The sequence below is a fragment of the Aptenodytes patagonicus genome, chromosome Z, assembly GCF_965638725.1.
Source record: "Aptenodytes patagonicus chromosome Z, bAptPat1.pri.cur, whole genome shotgun sequence".
Lineage (NCBI taxonomy): Eukaryota > Metazoa > Chordata > Aves > Sphenisciformes > Spheniscidae > Aptenodytes > Aptenodytes patagonicus.
In genome coordinates this window covers 68,499,009-68,519,632 of record NC_134982.1, presented here as the reverse complement: position 1 = coordinate 68,519,632, position 20,624 = coordinate 68,499,009, and the positions used below count along the sequence as shown (strand labels likewise).

At 37.6% G+C, this 20,624-nt stretch overlaps 1 protein-coding gene across 1 annotated transcript in view; it reads left to right on the top strand.

Annotated features, from left to right (window-relative positions):
• Positions 1–20,624, top strand: part of PRDM6 (PR/SET domain 6) — a 72,136-nt gene that overhangs the window by 39,514 nt on the left and 11,998 nt on the right. Inside the window, exons 3-5 of the mRNA XM_076362953.1 lie at positions 9,292–9,419; positions 13,115–13,239; positions 16,363–16,705. Of these exons, the coding sequence (XP_076219068.1) occupies positions 9,292–9,419; positions 13,115–13,239; positions 16,363–16,705 (596 nt within the window). The remainder of the gene's footprint in view (positions 1–9,291; positions 9,420–13,114; positions 13,240–16,362; positions 16,706–20,624) is intronic.

Genomic DNA, 20,624 nt, shown 5'->3' with positions numbered 1-20,624 from the left:
AGAAGCCCCAAGTGCTTCAAAGTGAAAACAAACAAAATCCCTAATCTAGCAAGCTTAATTTACAGAATGATAGCTGTGCCATATATTCTGTGCCATACTTTAATATGTCTGAAAGTATCACTAAGCATTGAGGCTGGGATTTGTAAGTCTAAAATCTGCTACCTTCCTGGGAGTGCTAATTCACACATAGACACAGTTTCATGCACAAAGCTATGAAAACACGGTTTGGAACCATGTTTTGAAAATGTACTCCAAAGAAATTACAGGAGTGAGGGATCAAAAACCGTTCTCTCCTTGTGCCATCACCTTCCTCTTGGTCAGTAGTAAGGTAAGCCCCGAGTCATATTTGAACAACAGACCTTCCTTGCTCTCCCTGCAACTTCCTTCCTTCTCACATATTAGAATCAGTGCAATTTAGAATGATTTCCATTTATGATTGTCTTTTGGTCCTGAGTGATTTCTCTAAGGTCACCGAGTTATCAGTAAGTCACCTTAGGAGCTATGTACCCACTCACTTGTTTCAGCTGCATTGCCTAGCTTGATGCTGAGTGATGAAATCTGTCAAAATTTGTTTTTGTATATGCTGCTTTGGAGTGGTCTCCTCTGTCACATTATGTCTGTGGTTAGCTATTTTACTCTTAATTCTTTGTCCAACTGAATGGGTGTATTGACTATATGGAAATAGGCTGAAAGAATCGCAGCTGAATGACAGAGGACCCCCCTGAAATACTTGGTTGCTTGTAAAAGAATGAAAAAATATGAAACAAACACTTTTTAATTTCACTTTACAATGTCTAAAGGTTTTGAGAAGCTGCAAGAAAATGGCCAAAGCTCTGTCATTACCTTGCAGAGGAACCAGTCATGCTTTCAGGGGCACCAGGGGCAACCTAGATCACCATAACCGTCTTGATTCCCTGGCTCAGAATATCATCTTAGGAGCTTTATTACTGAGTAAGTCCAGTGAGGCTTCCCAGATGTGTGAGGGATTTCAGCATCAGGCCCTTACAGTCTTCTTGTAACTCCCTCCCTGATACTCGTATTGGGATATGCATCTACCAGTCAACTGTTGTCAGAGTCTTCTGTTTGGGTTATTTCAGCTTTGATCATTTGCCTCCCTGTTTTTAAACCATCTTTTCCTTTTTAGTCTGTTTTTTTCCTGGTCTCTTTGGATACTGAGCCTAGATTGGCAACACTTTTTCTCTTCATGCTCCGTTACCTACGTAAATGAGACTGCAGAGAACAGCTTCAGTCTGCTGCCTCCCCATGGTCTTCTGCTACCAGGTCTGCATGGGAACGCAGCACAGTGAGCAGGGTGGAAATACCAATGCCAAGCAAAAATGTCTCTATCGCAGAATGACCCATGGCCGGAGTGCCACTGCTTTTTCTGTCCTATCACTGGACCTGTCAGGAGAATGCAAAAGCACACACTGAGGAGGCCATGTTACATCAGTGGATACTGCAAGAGCACCGGTCCTTTACAGACCTGTTTGCATCTGTGCAAGTTTCCAAATTCACGTGTGTGTTTTCTGCTGTGTCTTCCCCTTTTTGCCCTGTTGTTGAGTAACACTGGTTTGTGTTACGTGTAATTCTTCCCTGTGCCAGGACCTCCATGGGCTAGTGTCAAAACTAACCGTTGAGACTTGACTTAAAAAAAAGTAATTTAATGAAGTCCACATAATCAGCAGGGCATTGCTCTCATGACACTTTCTGGAACAAGGCCCCAATCCTCCAACCACTTACACAGATGCTTGATTTCATACACGAGTAGTCCCATTGAGATCAATGGGACTACAACATGTGTGTAAGTGTTTGCTGGACTGGGGTCCAAGTGAGAGATGAAGCCTTTCACCTAGCACAGACAGTTCAAAACACTGTTTATAGTTTCATATGCTATAATCCTTTGAGAAACATTAAAACTAAATAGCTTTTAATATTAGTTGGCAAGTAGTCTCTTTTATAAAATTTGCTAGATGATGCCTGCTAGATTAAAGAGAAGAAACATTAAGCAGATATTACAAGATGTACACTCCATATCAGATATGGCTAATTGTAGAAAATTGCTTTGAATAGTGTGAGCAGTTAAAGACTGTTGGCTGTCAGGATATATTTCTGTGCATTTTCACAGAGGTGTTGCATCCCAGGGAGATTATTGCCAACAAATGTTGGAGAACATTTTAGTCTGATTTTAACCAGTGAGGCCTCCTGGTGTTTCCTCCTTGCTCACTTATTTCAGATTTCTATTCTGTTAATAGTTTATAGCAGTTCAGAATGCTTCAGTGCAGTTAAAAAACATTTGGAAATCTTCATGCTAATTCAAAGTATAAAGAAATTGACACCATCTTGCATGTAATACAAAAATTACAAAACCAAAAATCATTCTTCAAATGAACTGTTGCATTTTCTACATGGCAACAAAATATTATAAAGTAAGTAACCAGTTATTGGCATAGATTTATTTCACATACATGTAAAGACTGTAGTAACTAGCTTTCACTATCTACATAATAATAAAAACAAAACATTCTTATTTCATCATAAGCCAACAAGCTTAGATGTTATCTGTAGCATATTTATATTTTTAATTCTGATATCTGTCCATAAAGAATCTGAAGGCATATTTAAGTGGCAAAACAAATCAGTTAGTCTTATCAAGCAAAAGTGGAATATGAGAGAAGCACTTATAACTAACATCTTTCTGAAATAATGTCCATAGAGATGAATAGGGAACCTGTCCAAATGTTTCCACTTACAGTAAAATGATGTTGCTGACATGTATGCTACTATTTTTTCATACCAGTTTTATGTGTGCAGTTGATTATTACAGATTCAGTAGTATTTATTAGGCATCAGTTAGAGATATCACAATGTGATGAATAGACATTTCTTTATACTGACTAAGAATAATTTGCCTGTCTACTGTATAGGTAGTATAAAAGATAGTATGTAATTTACAAAGTATTTCAATGTTTGAGATATGGTCTTTTTAAAGGATGTGACTACATAATGTTATAATTATCTATCAACATCAGTGTTTCTTTTTAGTTAAGCTATATTTGGAGACTTTTCCATGCATTGCAGTTTGCTTCTGAGTTTCATTATGTTTCATATTTTCTTTTATATAGCGAGAGTAAGAGTTGTTCTTAAAATGTGTGCTGAATGGCCTGACTTGGTCACCAAGCTAGTGAATGAAAGGAGAAAGATGTGATGGCTAAATGAATGATTGATTCTACACACCCTTCTCATTCAGTGTGTAACAGGGAGAAGATGTGTATTCAAAGGGCCCTCCTCCTCTAAATCAGATGCCTAGCTCCTAATATTAAAGACATTTAAAGTCTGAAAGCATTCATTCTTCAAGCAGTTGTTATCATAAAATATGAACCCAGCTGTAGTTTGATTTTCAGTCTAAACTACGCTTCTTAAATGTAATCTATCCAGGGAATTTTGTCAGTTGTCTCCTGTCTTTCAGTTCCTGCAGCATCTTCTTCCAAACGTTTCAAACTTTCTAGATAATGAGGTCCTTTGGCAGTGTGTTGATTTCAAAGGGAGCTAGGCACCAATGTACTACACAGAATCCAATCTAAATGAGTAAGTTACCAAGTCATGCATACAATCCAGTTTGCTTTCAGTTTGACATGATTAGAAACACTAACAAATAAATAATGTATACATGTAATAATAAACACTAGAGCCCAATCACTGCCTTAGGCAAGTCAAATGACTGGATCTTACTGTGCACTTGCCTGTGTGAGTCTCAGAGCTTGTCAGAAAAGTGACTGTTCACTATTTCTTCTGCTTTACAGAACTAACCTTCCTCATCATTTGTTAAGATGGCTGTAGAGCTCTATTCTACCAGTAATGTCACTGAATGCTCTCCCCCAGTCTATCAAAGCATATGAGTACTCTACTTACAGTACTAGTTTCTTCCAGGGGATGAATACAATGCTGGGGAAAAAAAAATTAAAGAAATGGCAGTTTCCTTCAAAGGAAATGATCAAATAGTGGAACCAGCCCAGAAAGGACCATAGCAGACACACAAATCCTGGGCCTTTTTGCCTGTAGCTTTCTTCTCCAAAAGACCAAATGAACAAATGGACAGAGAAACACGGCCTGAGTGGCTGAAGAGTTATGGGCCCTAGGGAGGAAACTGGACTCTCAGGTTTAGGATGCATCAGAAAGATTATGTATCAGGCAGTGGGTCTCGCTGCCTCTGACAAGGGGACACAAGCAGGGCTGCTCTCTCTAGTGTCAAGAATAGGCTTTATAGGTCCAGTCTCAGAACGTAATCTTCCATAACTGCACACCTTTTACAGACTGTCAGCTAAGCACTCAGGCTTATCAAACATTGCTCTTTTTGGCATTGTTTTCAACTCCTGTTTAGGATAGTCACCTGTAGAGGATGTTGTAGTGTGGCTAGGTCAAAAGCAAAGTCTCACAGTAGTGAGATTTGCCTAGTGTAGAGATTATTCCGTTTTGGTATCCAAACCAGCGAAGGAAGAAGCTTTCAGTGTTGCTGTAGCTTTCAGTGTAGGTGCATACATTGTTATAGAAAGAATATAACTTGTATGGATGCTACCATATCTGACATGTCAGTCTGTTTCATCAGACTGTTACAACCTTTTTCTCTGTATTTCCACTAGTTTAGAGTACTTCTATGGTTTTTAACTGCACAGCTGCTGATTTATGAAATGTATGTACTCATCAAAAGTACTCCTTGCTATCTTGACTCTTCCCACTGAAGTCAAGGGCAGAATTTCTTGTGGGAGGAGAAGGCTAATGCTGAATGATTTGAAAATCCTATGACCTTATGCATGTGATGTCAATGAGAATAGCAGTGAACAGCAAGATTGTCTACTAATGGTAAGAATTAATTCTTGCATGTTTTGTGGTTTTTCTTCACATCTCTTTTGATGTCTTGCAAAATAAAAAGTTATTCTAAGAGCTACTTTTACAATACAAATGTACATGCAAAGAAAAACTCCACTTTCAGGACCAGTCTTTTCTCCCTCTGCCTGGAAGGAAAATGAGAGGTCAATTAAATTGTGTGCTAATACCTTTTTTATTTGACTAAATGGAAAAATAAAATGCAGGCAGAATTTCAAAAGACACAATCCTTTAGCAGGCCATGGAAAGAGAACAAAGGAAAGCAGCAGATAGAGAGGAAAGATCTCCAATGAACTAACCATTTTTGCTCTCCCTGTCTCTTCTGTGAAATTGTTTTTAATTGCTTCATAGCTTGGCTTTCTCTGCAGCTGTGCTATTACATTTGGGCTCCTTTATTCTAAAATTCTGTGGCATCTATAACAGAAACTGGCACTACAGTTTTTAGCGTTGGAATTACATTTGCCCCCATCTATCCAAGTGAGCAATACTGACTATGTCAGTACTGAAGTAATTGAGAGTTCTCAGAAGGCTCTTTAGCACTCTGCCTTATCTGTTATACTACTCAAATCTTACATGGTCCTACCTAGACTTGGTATGTTGCCAGAGTCACAGATGTTCCAGCAACTGCTGTTTATTTTACTTAGTAATGGTTGTTCATAGATTTTAGAGCATCACTTATATGAGACTCTGTGTGCTTTAGAAATTATATTATCACCATTATGTGTTGCTAGCATCATTGTCATAAGTTTCAGTATCTACAGCCTCCAAATAATTACCAATAACTAATCCAACAAGTAATAAATCCAGTCCTTCATATTTAATTTATATTTGCACACCATTATAAGACAAACCTGACCAATATGAGTACACTGGCATCCTACCTGCTTTTTCCCCTATTTCCCAGTTGGAATGCACGTGTAGGTCATGAGGAATATCAGTGGCACCCTGTAAGAAATTTCATCATATACCTCATGCCTTTCTGTGTTTATGTCTTGATTACTGAATAAACTGGTGTTTATAAGGAAAGGAATATAAAAAATGGAAAAGAAAAGACTTGAATTCTGCTGGTTACACTTCGGACTTACTTTCTTGGAAAATGAAGCTATTTCTGTTGTATTCTGAAGTCAAAGGATGAAATTCATAGAATAATAATATGCTTCACCTTCTGGGTCTCTTGATATATGACATACCAGTAAACTACCAGTAAATAGTCAATACCCTATTAAGAAGTTAGTTAATCATTTGGGAACTACTAAGGAGGAACACAAGGCATGTCAAATGAGAAGGTGAGTGCAGTCCTCTTCTATCAGATTCCGGTCTCTGCCAGTAGTCTGGTGCACTCCTCAAAATTGGAACAGAGCATAAAAAAGAAATCTTAAAGCTTTGAAACATTTAAAGCAAAAGCAAAAAAACCTTTAAAACTCAGCAAAAACAACAGTTAACAAGTACTTTGGGTCAGAAGAGGGAAAAGATCCAGTAAACAGTTTAGGTAACACTTCCAAATGTCATCAAAGTAGAAATATGAAATAACTAATTTTGTTTCCACCACTTAGATCAATGACTGTTGTGAGATACAGAAAAAAAAATACATGCATTCTCCATAGGAAGTTGGAGAAATGGTATTTTATTTTGCCATGAGGCTTTTGCAATGTGTTAAAAGTTATGCCAGTGTAGATGGATGTAGTGATCTAGTGAGATAGTCAAAAACTTGCAGTAAAATCAGTTTATCACAGGATTCTGCAGTAGGTTTTTTAATAGATACTATGAGTGTTTAAGTACATATGCATGTGTAATACAGATGCAGGTGAACATGTATATCTATATAGTTTGCTGTAATGTCTGGGTTCACAACTTACGCTACAGATTTGCTTTTCATCTGTTATGGCAGGTCACGGTTTGCTCCCTCATTATGGTTTCTTCAGGCAATTACATAGCGGTTGCCAGATTCAGGCAATTGTAAAATGACGAAGAACTGATGCACGATGGTAATATGAATAATAATAACCATATCAGTTAAGTTTTTTCAGATTTTAAGCTGTATTATGCAATTTGACAAATAAACAGATACAATGCAGTGCTGCTATTTCCATTCTAAGGTTAGGGTTTCTGCTTTCTTACAGCTGGGTTTTCATTCCTGTAAGAACAGGGCTAAGAATGCTGTGGGATGGATTCTGACTATACAGTTTTATTTGCAATGTCAGTAAGATCCCCCTAGGAAAGGAGAAGATATTGTCACTGATGCATCAGTACTTGTAAGAATAAAACATTTGAAAATGCTTAGTCTTGCTTGTAGAGCAGTCCTTCCTACTCCAGGCCAAGGCCTGAGAAAGCTCCAGTCCTGCATTTTCATGGCAGGTTTTAATTTCTCATGTCAGCTCATGCTTGTCCATATACACAAAGTTCTGAGTAGGTCCCTGTGTGTCCAGATATTGCTGTCAGTACTAATTATGGCAGTTGTCTTTGTCTTTCCTGTTTCATATCATCTGGGGATTAGGAAGCTATCAGCTCTTTATTTACGGGAATTGTTTTTGCCTCAAGTTAAGCCATATATTGTTTTGTTAGTAAGCACCATGTAAATGAATAGATAATAAACACTGTGCTGAGACTGTTTGGATAGATATTGCCAAAATGGTCCCAGCCAGGCACTGTTAGTCATTAATTTTTCCTGCTCTTCCTTTTTGTAGGCTGATTTCCTGTAAAACTTCTCCATTTCCATTACAGATTTTTATTGTTTAGCGTATTTTGCTCATATATTCAACATACATTAACGTGTTTATGTAAGAATAGGTCCTTGCTGATAATCAACAAGCTACCATATATAAAAAATAAACTAAATCCCTGGTATTGGAGTATTTGTTTGCCTCTGAGGACTCCTTCTGATTTCTCTGACTTTATTCCACCACTCAGTGCATGTTGGGGTAGCATCTTGCTTCTCCAACCCAGGAGCATCTGGCCAGGTTCCACCTGGTCCTTGTCACAGGCACTCAGGAACAAATTATAAGGATCTCTGTAGACACTTGATTTCCCTGTCTCTCATGCTCTAGCAATGGATGTATTGCTCTTGATTACTCCCAGTCAAAAGGAGTCAAAAGCTAAAGCAAGGCTGGCTCCTGAGTTTGAGACTCTCATGTGGTGGAGTAAAGAACTAGATTATGATTCCTGTGTAGGTTTTTGTGTGCATTGTAGTAAACACTCTTTTAATAAATCAGAAATATTGAATATAGTCACATAATTTCTGAGATTATTCTCTTGATATTGAAATAGAAATGCAAGATTGTTAATTTGCTTGCTCTAGAAATGTTCAATTCAACGTAATAAATGTGCTTCCTCTTTAATTAACTTAATTAATTAAGTTAATTAAGTTTTTTTACTTAATGTAAATTTTTTTTACTTCTTGAAAGTACTTTCAAGAAGACATCAATTTAGGCTCATACAATTTCAACAGGGATAACATTTTTGGGGTAGGCTTATTAAAGCAGATAGTGTCTCTGGAGGGAAAAAAGATCTGAAGGTCAGGTTTGCTTCAGATAAGCACCTAAATGTTCAGATGCATTTCTGAAGTTTAACAAAGTAATTGTGTAACAGGTAAAAATCTTGTGAGACCATATGCTTTTACTAGGATAACATTTTTTAAGCGGTCAGAAGAGCAGGTGTGCATGAAACATGTATCTTTTCATTTCAGAGCCTCCAGAGCAATTTTATTCTTCAGCTTCAGAGGGAGTAATCAGTGCTGAATAGAGACATAATACTGTCTTTTTTTAAAATTACCCTAACTGGCTCTCATGTCCTTAGCAGGGATGTCATGTTTAGGAAAAACGTGACTCCCTCAGGACTGATTTCTCATTTACTCCTTCAAAAAATTATATGTCTCAAGGGAGCTTCTAAAGGCGTCTTCAACTCTTCTTCCTTCTAGTCTCATTTGTTTTGGTATTATGAATCCTGCAACTCCCTAATGTATCATGTGAGGTTGCTGAAGTACATGCTTTTGCTGCAGCTGAGATGTGAAGGAAGGGATACTTGTTTAGGGATTACTACTGCCCCTTACTCAGATGTTCCAGACATTTCAATGCAGGCTTTACATCCAGATTTTCTTGTTTATCTGGCAGTTCATTGTTTAAGACTAGCCTGTCAAAATAGGTTAAATATTCTTTGGGAAACATGGTCACATCTTTGAGACACCAGAAATATGTTTAATACAAAAAGATTGGCTTGATAAAAGAAACATGATAAACTTGCATCCCCCAAAATACTTTTCTGCTGTTCCATGTAGATTTCTAAGAGCATCAGTATGCAATGACAAATCTCACGGCAATAAATTTCTGGAAAAGGCACAGAGAGACACCAGCAAAGCGGTGAAAATGATTGCTGATGATTTGTTCTAACTAGTTGACCTTGTGACATCTCCCCCAGATATATGACCAAGATGGGACACTGCAGCACTTTATTGATGGTGGAGAACCCAGTAAGTCGAGCTGGATGAGGTATATCCGATGTGCAAGGCACTGCGGGGAACAGAACTTAACAGTGGTTCAGTACAGGTAAAGTACATTTTGATTTACTCAATGCAACAAAATGAAAATGTTTTTAGTGAAAAGTCAGGCTTTAACTGTCACCAGTACTATTGCCTTTGATTACAAAGACAGTAGCAGGGCTTTTGTGAGTGTGCTTATTCAGGGCAATAGAAAAGCTGCAGAGTGTAGTGAGGATGGGTTTAATTTTGGTTGCTCTGAGCTGAGGCCATTGTAGTAAGCATGCTAGACCTGGAGCTCCTGGGAGCAAGTACAGCCCTCTGTCACTCCTGTGACCATGACACTGCACAGAGCCCTCTGCACGTTTTCAAACGGTCTGATCAGAAGCAAGCCAACACAAGAAATCTTCCACCCTTAATAGAGATGCATGTGCTAGAGGAAGGGGAAGAATGGCAGGAGAGGATTTTTGAACCCAAAGGCTTTCTGAGAGTCAGTCATGAGACATGTATACACCTAGAGCTTATATGTTGAGTGCACCTGCTAGCCAAGATTACTAGTGCTTGTGCCTCTTACATCACTGGCTAGAGAAGGTCAAAATGTGAAGAAAAATGTAAAGAAATTACGGTGTATTTTACTTTGTACTCACAAACAGATCCAGAAAATCCAGACAACGCATTACATAAATACATGATCTCAACTATAAACAAACCTTTTGCCTCGGAATCAGAAGCAACTGCTTAGCCTTATTAAACATGGTAGGAAGCACATCAAAGAATGCCCTGGGCTTGCCAGTCGCAGTGAGCAATACCGATTTTGGCTGGTCGCTTTAGAGAATGAAGTTTCTTTTCTTCAGGAAGAATCTTAAACTTATTTAAAGTACCTTTAAAATTAAAAATAAAACATACAAAAGCAAGCTAAAATGAAATACATATAAAGTTTGATTATCCCATAGGGTTCCAATTTAACAATGGTAAAATTGTTCAATTGCATTTTCAGCTTTTTTATTCTCTGGCCAGTTGACTAAATAATGCCGCAGTTAAAAAAATAACAATCCTATTTATACATTACAAATCTTCTATTATACCCTTAAATATCTGATATCTATAGCTAAAATCCCATCGGATTTTAAATAAACACACTGGATAATGCATAAAGATTGCTGTAACGAAAGAGTATTTTTGTAGGTATCTTGTGAACTATTTCTCAGTGTGGTGGTGTGTGTGCACGTGTGTATATATATATATATGTATAAAAAATAAGGAAAAAAAATGCATACATATATATAGATGACAAACCTAAATGAAAAGTGAGCATGAGAAAGTCATTACACATCTGTCAATATTAAGTGGATTTTACAACTCTCCTTTCATGATGGAGTTTTTACTTAGAGTTCCCTCTGTTGATCTGTTTTCGATTACTTCAGATCTTTATAAAATGAACTACAAAAACACAATTTAAAAAACTGGCATCCATCACCAGTGACTGCATCCAAGTGTAAGAAAATAGAAAAGTTGGACACTGAAAAACCGGCCTAATTTTTATTGTACATGGACGTCCTCCTCACAGAAAGTCAGCTGGTTTAAATTCATTCTGTTATGATTTGTAATATCTAAATGGAATTTTCTTCAAAGTGCTCTTGATTGATTGACCCTTAGCTGAACGTTTTGTTTTTATTTTGAGGCTGACAATAATGTTTGTTGGCATGTGTTCTGCTTCAACTGCGTTGGGACGCCATGAAGCTATCTTTATGAGTCATCCAACCACAATACTAAATACATGTCAGCAAAGGAAATATTATCCAAAAAGGGAAAAATCCCTTTGATGTACTTCAGCATGCAGAGATTTCTGCGAGTTTTGGAAGCTCTGCACGCTTGTAAGGGACGGTGTACACTTACACTTTTTTTTCTCTGCCTACTCCAAGCCTCACAGACCACCCATTGCTCAAAAACAGTTCTGCTCTTTCAGCGGCAAAGTGTGTCATTTGGTTTTAGCACATTCATTTGCCGGGCTGCTGTGTTTATGTTAAGGGAAGCCAAACTGAGAGATGAAATGTTACAAGGGTGAAGTACAAAGTAGACTCAATTTTTCTCAAGTTAGGAGATGCTGGTAATTTATAGCGTGGCTCCGATTTTCATTTTTATGTAACAGTGGAAAGAATTAACAAAATGCACAGCTCTGGGAAAAAAGAGAGGGAGAAGAGGAGAGGAGGAGGAGGAGGAGAGGGGGAGACACAAAGGGGAGAGTTTTTGTCAGATATTCATAGAAGGGTAGGAAAACCGTTCTGCTTAGCTAGCAGTGCCCTCCTGAGACAGGGTGGCAGTAAGTGAGGAAAATAACAAGATAAATGAAATTTTTGCAGCTGCTAGTAAAATATTGAGAATCTGCACTTTTTTATTGATCTTTATGATCCTGTTGCCAAGAGCCACTTTGCGGTGACAGAATATGTTGACAAGTGCATATCTCACTGCCATGAAAAATGTGGTAAAGGATTCTCCTTATGTCTGCAGTGTTATACAAGGAACAAATTGCATCGCTACAGACAATTCTTTACAGAAAGTCTAAATTTAAGGCCTACCAACCCTAAACACTTTTATCTTGAACTTGAGGCTAATGTTTGTAGCAATTCTTCACTCAGAAAGCCAGTTGAGGCCTAACTTTTTTTTTTTGTCTATAGATGTTTTTCTGCCTTACATAAGCTGTTATAAAAAATGGTCATTTCTCGGTACTTTGACTGTATCATTTTGGTATGTAATCCTTCAGCAAGAGTGGAGTGTTCTTGTATATATTGAATTTCTATCCATCTCACAGGAGTGTGTTTTACTGTTCCATATGAAACCTAAGGGGAAAGCCACTACAAACTGATAACATTTTTATTTTATCTTGTGCATGTTTCTAATCTTATACAGTTTTTGCCCCCATGTAAATCTGTTAACTGTAGAAGTATCACTCTGAAGCTATTTACATCAGTGCAAGATCGGAATAACGCTCTCGTTTTTATGGTAGACTCTAGGATTTTTCCTTTTTTTCCCCCTCAGCTCCCATATCAGTGGTCTAGGAATATCCACAGCCTTTTCCCACAGAGAGATGTGATAAGATATCACATTTACAGTAACACTAATTTATACTTACTGAAGAATCATCAACGTTAACCTCATGTTCCATGCAGGGGAGATTTTTGTGATTGTATGTTCAGATTAACCCCATTTTTTAATTTCCCTGTCTATTTTACTCAACAATCCAAGATCTCTCTTTTTGGTGGTATATTACTGTAATGAAAGGCCACATCATGCTACTTCAAACCTCTTGCTACAAGCACTGAAAGAATTGTTGTCTATTTACTCCTAAAATATGTTAACTTTAGCTTAGATCACAAATGCAAAGCTATTTAAATGGCTGAACTTACTGAACTGCGTTCACCACTCTGATGCTTGTACTGTGTTAGCAAAATGCAGCATTTCTAAAATTACTTTAAAAGGGACATTGCAAGAAAATATCAGTCTTTTCATAAAATCTTGGTGTTGTAAAATCTTAGTGTTTAAAATATGCTAGGTGCAAAATGCCTGTAAGCTCTTTGTTACCCTATGCTACAGGAACAAATTCCTTCCCTGATGGTAGATTTGGTTTTAAAATAATCAGTAAGTTATTAATTTAGTTATCTGCAGAAATGCTTCCAAAACAATGGATTTCTACTGTAATACTGTGTATGATAAGAGGAGAATGCTCTATTCCTAAATTAGGCATTTTTTTCTTTTTCTCTTGATCAGGTCAAATATATTCTACCGGGCTTGTATAGATATCCCCAGGGGCACCGAGCTGTTGGTGTGGTACAATGACAGCTACACATCTTTCTTTGGAATCCCTCTCCAGTGCATTGCACAAGATGAAAATTGTAAGTTCCTCCTTGCATTTCTACCTGTGTAAGCCAGAATTCCTGTTTCATACCTAATCAGCTATATTCCTAAAGTATTTTAAGACATACTAAATGAAAGTGGTTATATATTTAAGGTAGCTTGATGTGTACAAAATAAAACCCTGAAGCTGGTACACTTAAACTGTGCAAAGTCATAGTATGGTTGCCTAAATAAACAGAGGTGTTTGAAAGTGTGCAGGTATGTGCAATTAAATAGCAGATTTCCCACCATGGCAGCCCCACATAGCTTGGTAGTGTGTAGGATCACTCTTCCTTATAAGTGATTCATTCCTAGTCTATTCTTAACCGATTTGCTTGGCCCTCTCCATTGTTATCAGACCTATCACAAGAGACTGTCTTGCCAAAACAGTAATGCACTGCAGGTCTGAGGCCTCTGTTAGTCACTCTTCATTCTGTTACCACTGAGTATGTTGAGAAAAGCTTTGTCTGACTGACTGTTGAGATGAGATCCTTGTGGTTAAAATAAAAAAGCCAGCTTCTCTAAATACAGACTGAATGTAAGTAGCCTGAAATGACAATGAACCTCCATTCCAACCTGGCCATCCCCATTTCCATCCATTCTTCTACCCCTTATCAATATTTTAGTTTGCTAGGAATTGTCACAAAATTAAGCATGTAACTTACAACGCAGACCCAGTGCAATCTAGTGCTGGATACCTTTGTCTGTAATGGGAACGGATGATCCCAGCACGCCCTTCAGTTTCACTGTTTGTGTGTGGAACTTGATTAGAGCTTGCATCAAAGACCTCTCTTCCATTTTGACAGCTATGTGTATCTACGTGGTGGAAGAAACCAATAATGGATGCCTGATTGACTTTGGTCTAAAGTAACGCTGTGGCTGGCCACGCTTAATCAATTGCATAGAAGATGTATTTTTTTGGTCAAGTACTTGATACTTAAACAGCAATGCTAGGCTGAACTTGTGTCTCGTAGCAACTTAAATACTGAACCATGCAGCAATAAAACAGCAAGATAGCAGGGATTAAACTGTCAAAAAACTCCATCCTTTTTCATCTTGAGTTTTCAAATCTGTTGAGCTTCAGAAAAGCTTAAAAGAAGTTTAATTACTAGCAGTAATGTTTGCTGATAAAACTCATGCTCTGCAGTGTACAATATAGAAATATTATTTTTTCTTTCATGAGCTGAAGCTTACAAAACCTTTATTTGAAAAACAAAGCATTATGGTTAAAATCTCTAAATATTGTCACTTGCTATTTTGCTGTGAGAGAAACCAGAGTTTCATCCACAGAGAGACTGACATGAGTAGATGAAATTCATCTCTGAGCATGGAGCCAGCTGCAGGCTCGTATATGACCTAAGTGCCACTTAAGCCCTCAGAGTAGACCTTCTGCTTATCTTCTGCACAGGGGTATTTTTACCCAGTACAAACTCTGCCTATATTCCTTAGGTCTTTAATATACCGATCTTATTGCTTCTGTGGACTCTTACGAATACAGTTTAAAAAAAAAAAAGTGGTCTACTTCTTGTGTGAGAATGTTGGGGCAAAATGGAAGTATACAAATTGCACCTTGTACTGAAGAGAGACATAGAATACATATTACATGTCTGGAAACTGGTGATAGACAGCCACGTGGATGTAGCTCTACTTAGAAATCAGGTCCTCAGATACTCCAGAAAAGACTAGCTTAGGAAGGACCTCAATTTAAGTAAATTAAATAGTATGCAATATTATAATATTGGAGTTATTACAATTGCTGGAAGCTATTAGAAAATAACTCTGTGAAGTAACTGGCATTATTTAAGGTATTACCAAAACATCAGTTTGCAGTACATTTTTATTGTATACTAAATAATGTTGGATGATTCCAGCTCACAACTGAAATTTAATTTTCATATTTGCTCTTAGAAATCTATCATCATGACTTACCTAAACAGAGTTGCAGTTTCTAATCACCTGTTTAGTAGGTGCTATGTACCTACATGTGGATATATACATATAAACACATTGTGACAGTAACAAAATGTGTGAACGTATGTAGACTTAGACATATGCATACACCATATTTAATTTAAAAATCTCCGTTAAAATATTATCTCATGAGGTTGAGCGTGCCAAAATTAGAAAGCATGAGAAGGTACTGTGCCCAGGTGGCCTAAATTATGTTTCTTTTTGCATTATGGTACAATCTTTCATTAGCTGACCCCATTTTTCCATAGGACCCTTGCTTCATTCACTGCATGATCTAGATGGTACTCAAGGAGTGAGGCAGATGTTCCAGTTTCTTCTATAAGTTTGACCTCCTGCCTTCCTTATCATGCAACATCCAAATTCAGCACTAAATCAGTTCTTTGTGAGAACAGGGTATTGCATTTGTTGCTGAAATATCTGAGTGCCTTGTAAGCCATAGTCAATTGATGATCATAAGACCTTCATGGGACTAGAAATAATTTTTGTTCCTATTTTGTAGGTGGGAAATTGATGCACAAAGATATCTCTGCCTGTACTTTGCATTGTCTCATGGTGATCTAACTGCTATTAGCCTTAATCATACGAGTCACGGTGAAGTCACTGGCTTTGTATTGTATTGGCTGTATGACTATTTGTGAGATGTAATAGTATAATATCCTTAGTGGCTGCCCTTTAAGAGGATAAGGGAACTATTGCTGCAGTAGATATTTAAGCCCTGCTGTATCTCAAGGAGTGTCTGAGCAAGGATTTTTTTCCCCATGCTCTCAAAATTCATGCTTGTCTGTGATATAGCAATTGGACATGCTGACTGCAACATGCAGAGTCAGGGTATCACAAGTGCAGCAGCATTTTCTTTGAGATGACAATCCCGTTGTGCAATAAATGTATATCACAGTCAGGCTTCTCTGAGTCCTTTCAGTCTCAGACACCCCTTTGCATGAGTTTTCATTTCAGTGTCACAGAATCAGCATCATCCATTCAGATCACTGTCTCATTCAAGCCCATTTTTTTTGTGCATTGTTAAAATAAAGTTGTTTAATTCTAGTGTTCAAGAAAATGGATGTTGGTATTTTTTTTGGTGTCTCCCAACAGTGTATTAGTTTTAAAAAGGCATAAAAAGGATCTTATTTACTTTTCTTGTTTTCTCCCAGTGAATGTCCCTTCGACTGTAATGGAGGCCATGTCCAGACAAGACACCCTACAGCCATTTAATAAAAGTAGCAAACTATCCCCTGCCACTCCACAGCGATCCATAGTATTTCCACAGACTCCGTGTAGCAGAAATTTTTCTCTCCTGGATAAGTCTGGGTCCATCGAGTCAGGATTTAACCAGATCAGTGTCAAAAACCAACGAGTTCTTGCAAGCCCAACTTCAACAAGCCAACTAAATTCTGAGTTCAGTGACTGGCATCTTTGGAAATGTGGGCAATGCTTTAAGACTTTCACCCAGCGGATCCTCTTACAGATGCATGTGTGTACGCAGAACCCTGACAGGTAAAGCCCAGGATCTCTTTATTTCTGTATCTACTGATAGCCAGATCCACTGCTTTCTTCTTTTATCAAGCTGTTATCATTTCCAAAACCAAACCATTATTAGGAGGAGCCTGTACGACATAATTCATCTGCAGCTGTGTGAAGTAAGCCGATAAAAAACATTGCTTGACTTCACTATTTGTAAAAACATTTGGTGCCTAAATGTGCAGATAAAAGGAAATAGCTAAGGATATAATCTTGTTTTCAGAATGGTTTGGTACATCTGATGGAGGCAACAAAATAGAAGAAAAATTTATGAATATCATAGATGGAAAAATGAGGTCAAGATAATTAAAAGTCTCTCTGTCTTCCAAAGATAATCTAACTTGCTGCTCAGTGGCTGTCACAGTCATTTCAGGGTTCACCTATAGTGTGCAATGTGTATGAACTTAATTAAGTACTAAGAGGTAATGAATTGGAATTTTTTGCTTAGTACTATTTTTCTTCAGAGCATGCAAACCCATAAATTGTGCAAAGCTGTCAAAAGGAAATACCTACTCCACTAGTGATGTGGAGGAAAACAGATGCCACTTATTCAATAAACTAATATCCACACAGAAGAAAAATGTTGACTAGATACCTCAGAGTCAAAGTTGGTTTGAAAGTTTGTCAATACAGAATTTTATGGCCGTGAACTGAGGATGAAATTTAGCTGAACAAGTGAATTAAAATTTCAGGTACTCTGACCGGTGGCACAGTAAATATAATGGAACCATTATTTATGAATCAAAGTTGGTTTATTTGACAATTTTGATAGCTGGCAGGAGAAAAGACAAAGATCAAATTAATTCAATAAAAAAAGGCTGCCCAAGTTTTGTCTCTTCTTCAGCTGTGAAGAAGGTTTGAGCAGAACAGCTGAATCCCTGGAAGGTTGTTCTAAAAGCAGCATTTAATTGTGAATTACATTTAACCAAAACACTACCAAAAAATAGTCAACAGTGAGTCTGTGTGTGTGTTTGTATGCATGTCTATGTCTCTTTGTGTACGTGGTTATCTACGTGTACACATATGCTTGTGTGATTCTGTGGGTGTGGGGATACTGAAGCATAAATCCAGTTTTCCAGGAAGAAATGTCAAACACAATAGGGGCAAACTAGGTTCCATGCAAAGCTTCATAGAATTTAAAGAGTTGATAATATTGTGAATGCAAACAAGCCCTTTCAACATTTTCTGAATTTTATGCGGGCCTTAGCAGAAACAAACGCCATGCTAAGGAAGCTGTAGGACACAACTGCCAATTTAAGTGCCACAATGTAGAATATAGGTCCCGAAAGGTCTATTCCCCTAAGTTTCATGGACTCTTATGTTTCCAGTATTAAAGTATCCTAAGCATACTGTAAAGCATAAAATGCTGTGTCAGGGAGTCTAGAAGAGATATGTTGTGAGGCACCCCCACATACTTTTTCAGTGATTCATCCAACCAGATGTGATGCCTAGATTTCATCCTTTCCTTCACTCGAACCTGTCTTCCTTTATGAAGAACCAAGTTGCAGATAATAGTTAATGCAAGAAGGGTCTCTCCTAATGGGGCTGTTCTGCACTCTAAGGGATAGTTAAATATTCATTTTGTCAGAGAGAGAAAATGAGGATAAGTCTATCCTACAATTAGGTCTGTCATCTTGGAGGTGAGAGATTTGATTTTTTAATTTTTATTTATTTTTATTTATTTTCTCCTAAGTATCTTGTGTCAAATATTGCCTGAAACACAGGCTGGATTTTAAGTCTTCCCCCTTAGAGGTGAACACCCTTATTAGTAGGTTACTGATTTGTGACGTCTTACTGTTTTGTCTCTCCTGTGCCTACCTAATTTGTCCATGCAGAACAGCTTCAGCAAGAAAGTGTAGAGCATTTTTAGCTCAGAATACCCTACAACACAGTAGGAAAATTATCTTGATCAGAAGACAAGTTGGCTCCCCCAGGAGCAAAGAGAGCAAAGGGTGATTAGAGAAAGGACTCAGCAGATTTGGGGAGGACTGGGGTGGAGAGGAGGTAAGTAAAGACTCTGAGTGTTGAATCCCAGAAGCTTTCAGGAAGATTCGGAACATAATAGCTAACGCCTTTTTGTCAATATTGATACTGGCTAATTTAGCTGATTTCTTCTTTGGCTTGTTGGGTTTTGTGAATCCTGTTCTTAAGAAACTTTTTCTCTTGTGTTATATAGAAAGCATAAAACCTAAATGAGATTGCAAGATACTGTTGCATAAATACTAGATACTGCAGTGCTCTGTTCTGTGACACCTGTGTTCCCTGTGTACTGAAAAATGGCTCACATCTCTATGTTTTCATTAAATAAATTGTGCAGACTCCTTGTGGAGGCCAGTTTTGTAATGCCTTCTTTGTTCCCACAAGGTGTGCCATCAACGTAACTGCTGTAAAAGCATTTCCCGATAGGTTGTCCTTAGAGCGTTGTGTGGGACGTCAGTCACATGAATCTGTTTAAGCTCACTGCAGTTCGTTCAGTGTTTGAAATTACCAGAATAATAGTTACTGCAGATCATAACTACCCTAGGATCTGTGTTCTCATATCCCCGGTTAGAAATCATTACAGTTTGAGCTTACATCATGGGCAGCTTTTTGTCTTTTAGCAGGTACCAGTAGACCAGCTGGTTAGTGATACAGTGGCTAGAAAAGAGTTGTCTTTGGTTTCTTAAACATATTGCGTTTCTCCGGATGAAAAATTCGTAAAGTGTTGTACAAAATTTCCTGAAGACAAGAAAATAAGATGTGATTTGTGAAAGAATACCTGCCTGCCAGCCTGAAGTACTGGGTGCAACTCTCTGGTTTGTATTTTCTCAGTGATAACTGCAGCACCGCTCTGGCTGATAAACAGCTCCCCATTTATTGTCAGCAATTTGTGAGCACACCAGCCACTATAACTTTGATGTGACTGAAGCAGCAGGGGCTGTATTCTCTAGGAAATGAGTTTAGACTACCTCTTCTGCCTTTGTATTTGTTTTTCAACAATGCTGATTACCTACAGCATGAGGTGCAGGGAAAACATCTTTGAATCTATACAGGAGTCCAATTAATGGACTGAAATTAGAGAAAAGCAGACTACTTGGGGCTTGAGAAATTAAAAAAAGGAAATTACTTTAAAGCCATTTAGATTCAGAAAACATCTGAATGAGAGCAGACATTAAAAAAGGCCAAAATATACTTAATTCCATTAGGCAGTAAGAAAAAAATGGTCCTATTTAACAGGCAGATGATTTAATAAATAAAAATAAATTTAAAAAACCATGAATCCAAAATAGGGAGAATTATTAAATTAATAATCTACTGTGTTTGTTGTTTTAGATTAAGATTAGGATTTTTATTTAAATTAAAATTAACATTAACTTTAAATTATTTACTGGTTTACTTATAATTTACTTCTCCCTTTCCACCGAGATTTTTTTTAGCTTGTTATATTTTGTAAGGCTTCTCTTCGAACTTAATGGTAATTGGGGTTGGAGTGGGTGTGGGAGGCGAAGATTTAAATCCATCAAGGTTTGAATTGCTGGACTTTCTGAGCCTTTGGGACCTTTTTTAAGCCTTGCCCAGACAGAAGCAGTTTGAGCAACTGTTTCTTGAAGCAGGAGTCAGAAATATATTTTTTCTTCTGCTTTGTTTTTGTTTTTGGTTTTTTCCTCCCCCTGCTGCAGAAATTCCCAACAATCCTATTTGGGGAGGGGGCTCCAGAAAGGGGTAACCAAAAGGCTTTGATCACAGTGCATCATTTTTAAAGCAATATTTTTAATTTTTTTTTTTTTTAAACAGCAATCACTTTTCTGATAATGACACAGTCTCTTTTAATGACATCTTTCTTCTTTCTCACTATGATCACCAGATTCAGGATGTATTGGTGTTGAGGGAAGGCAGGTGGCTGCAGTTCCCAAGA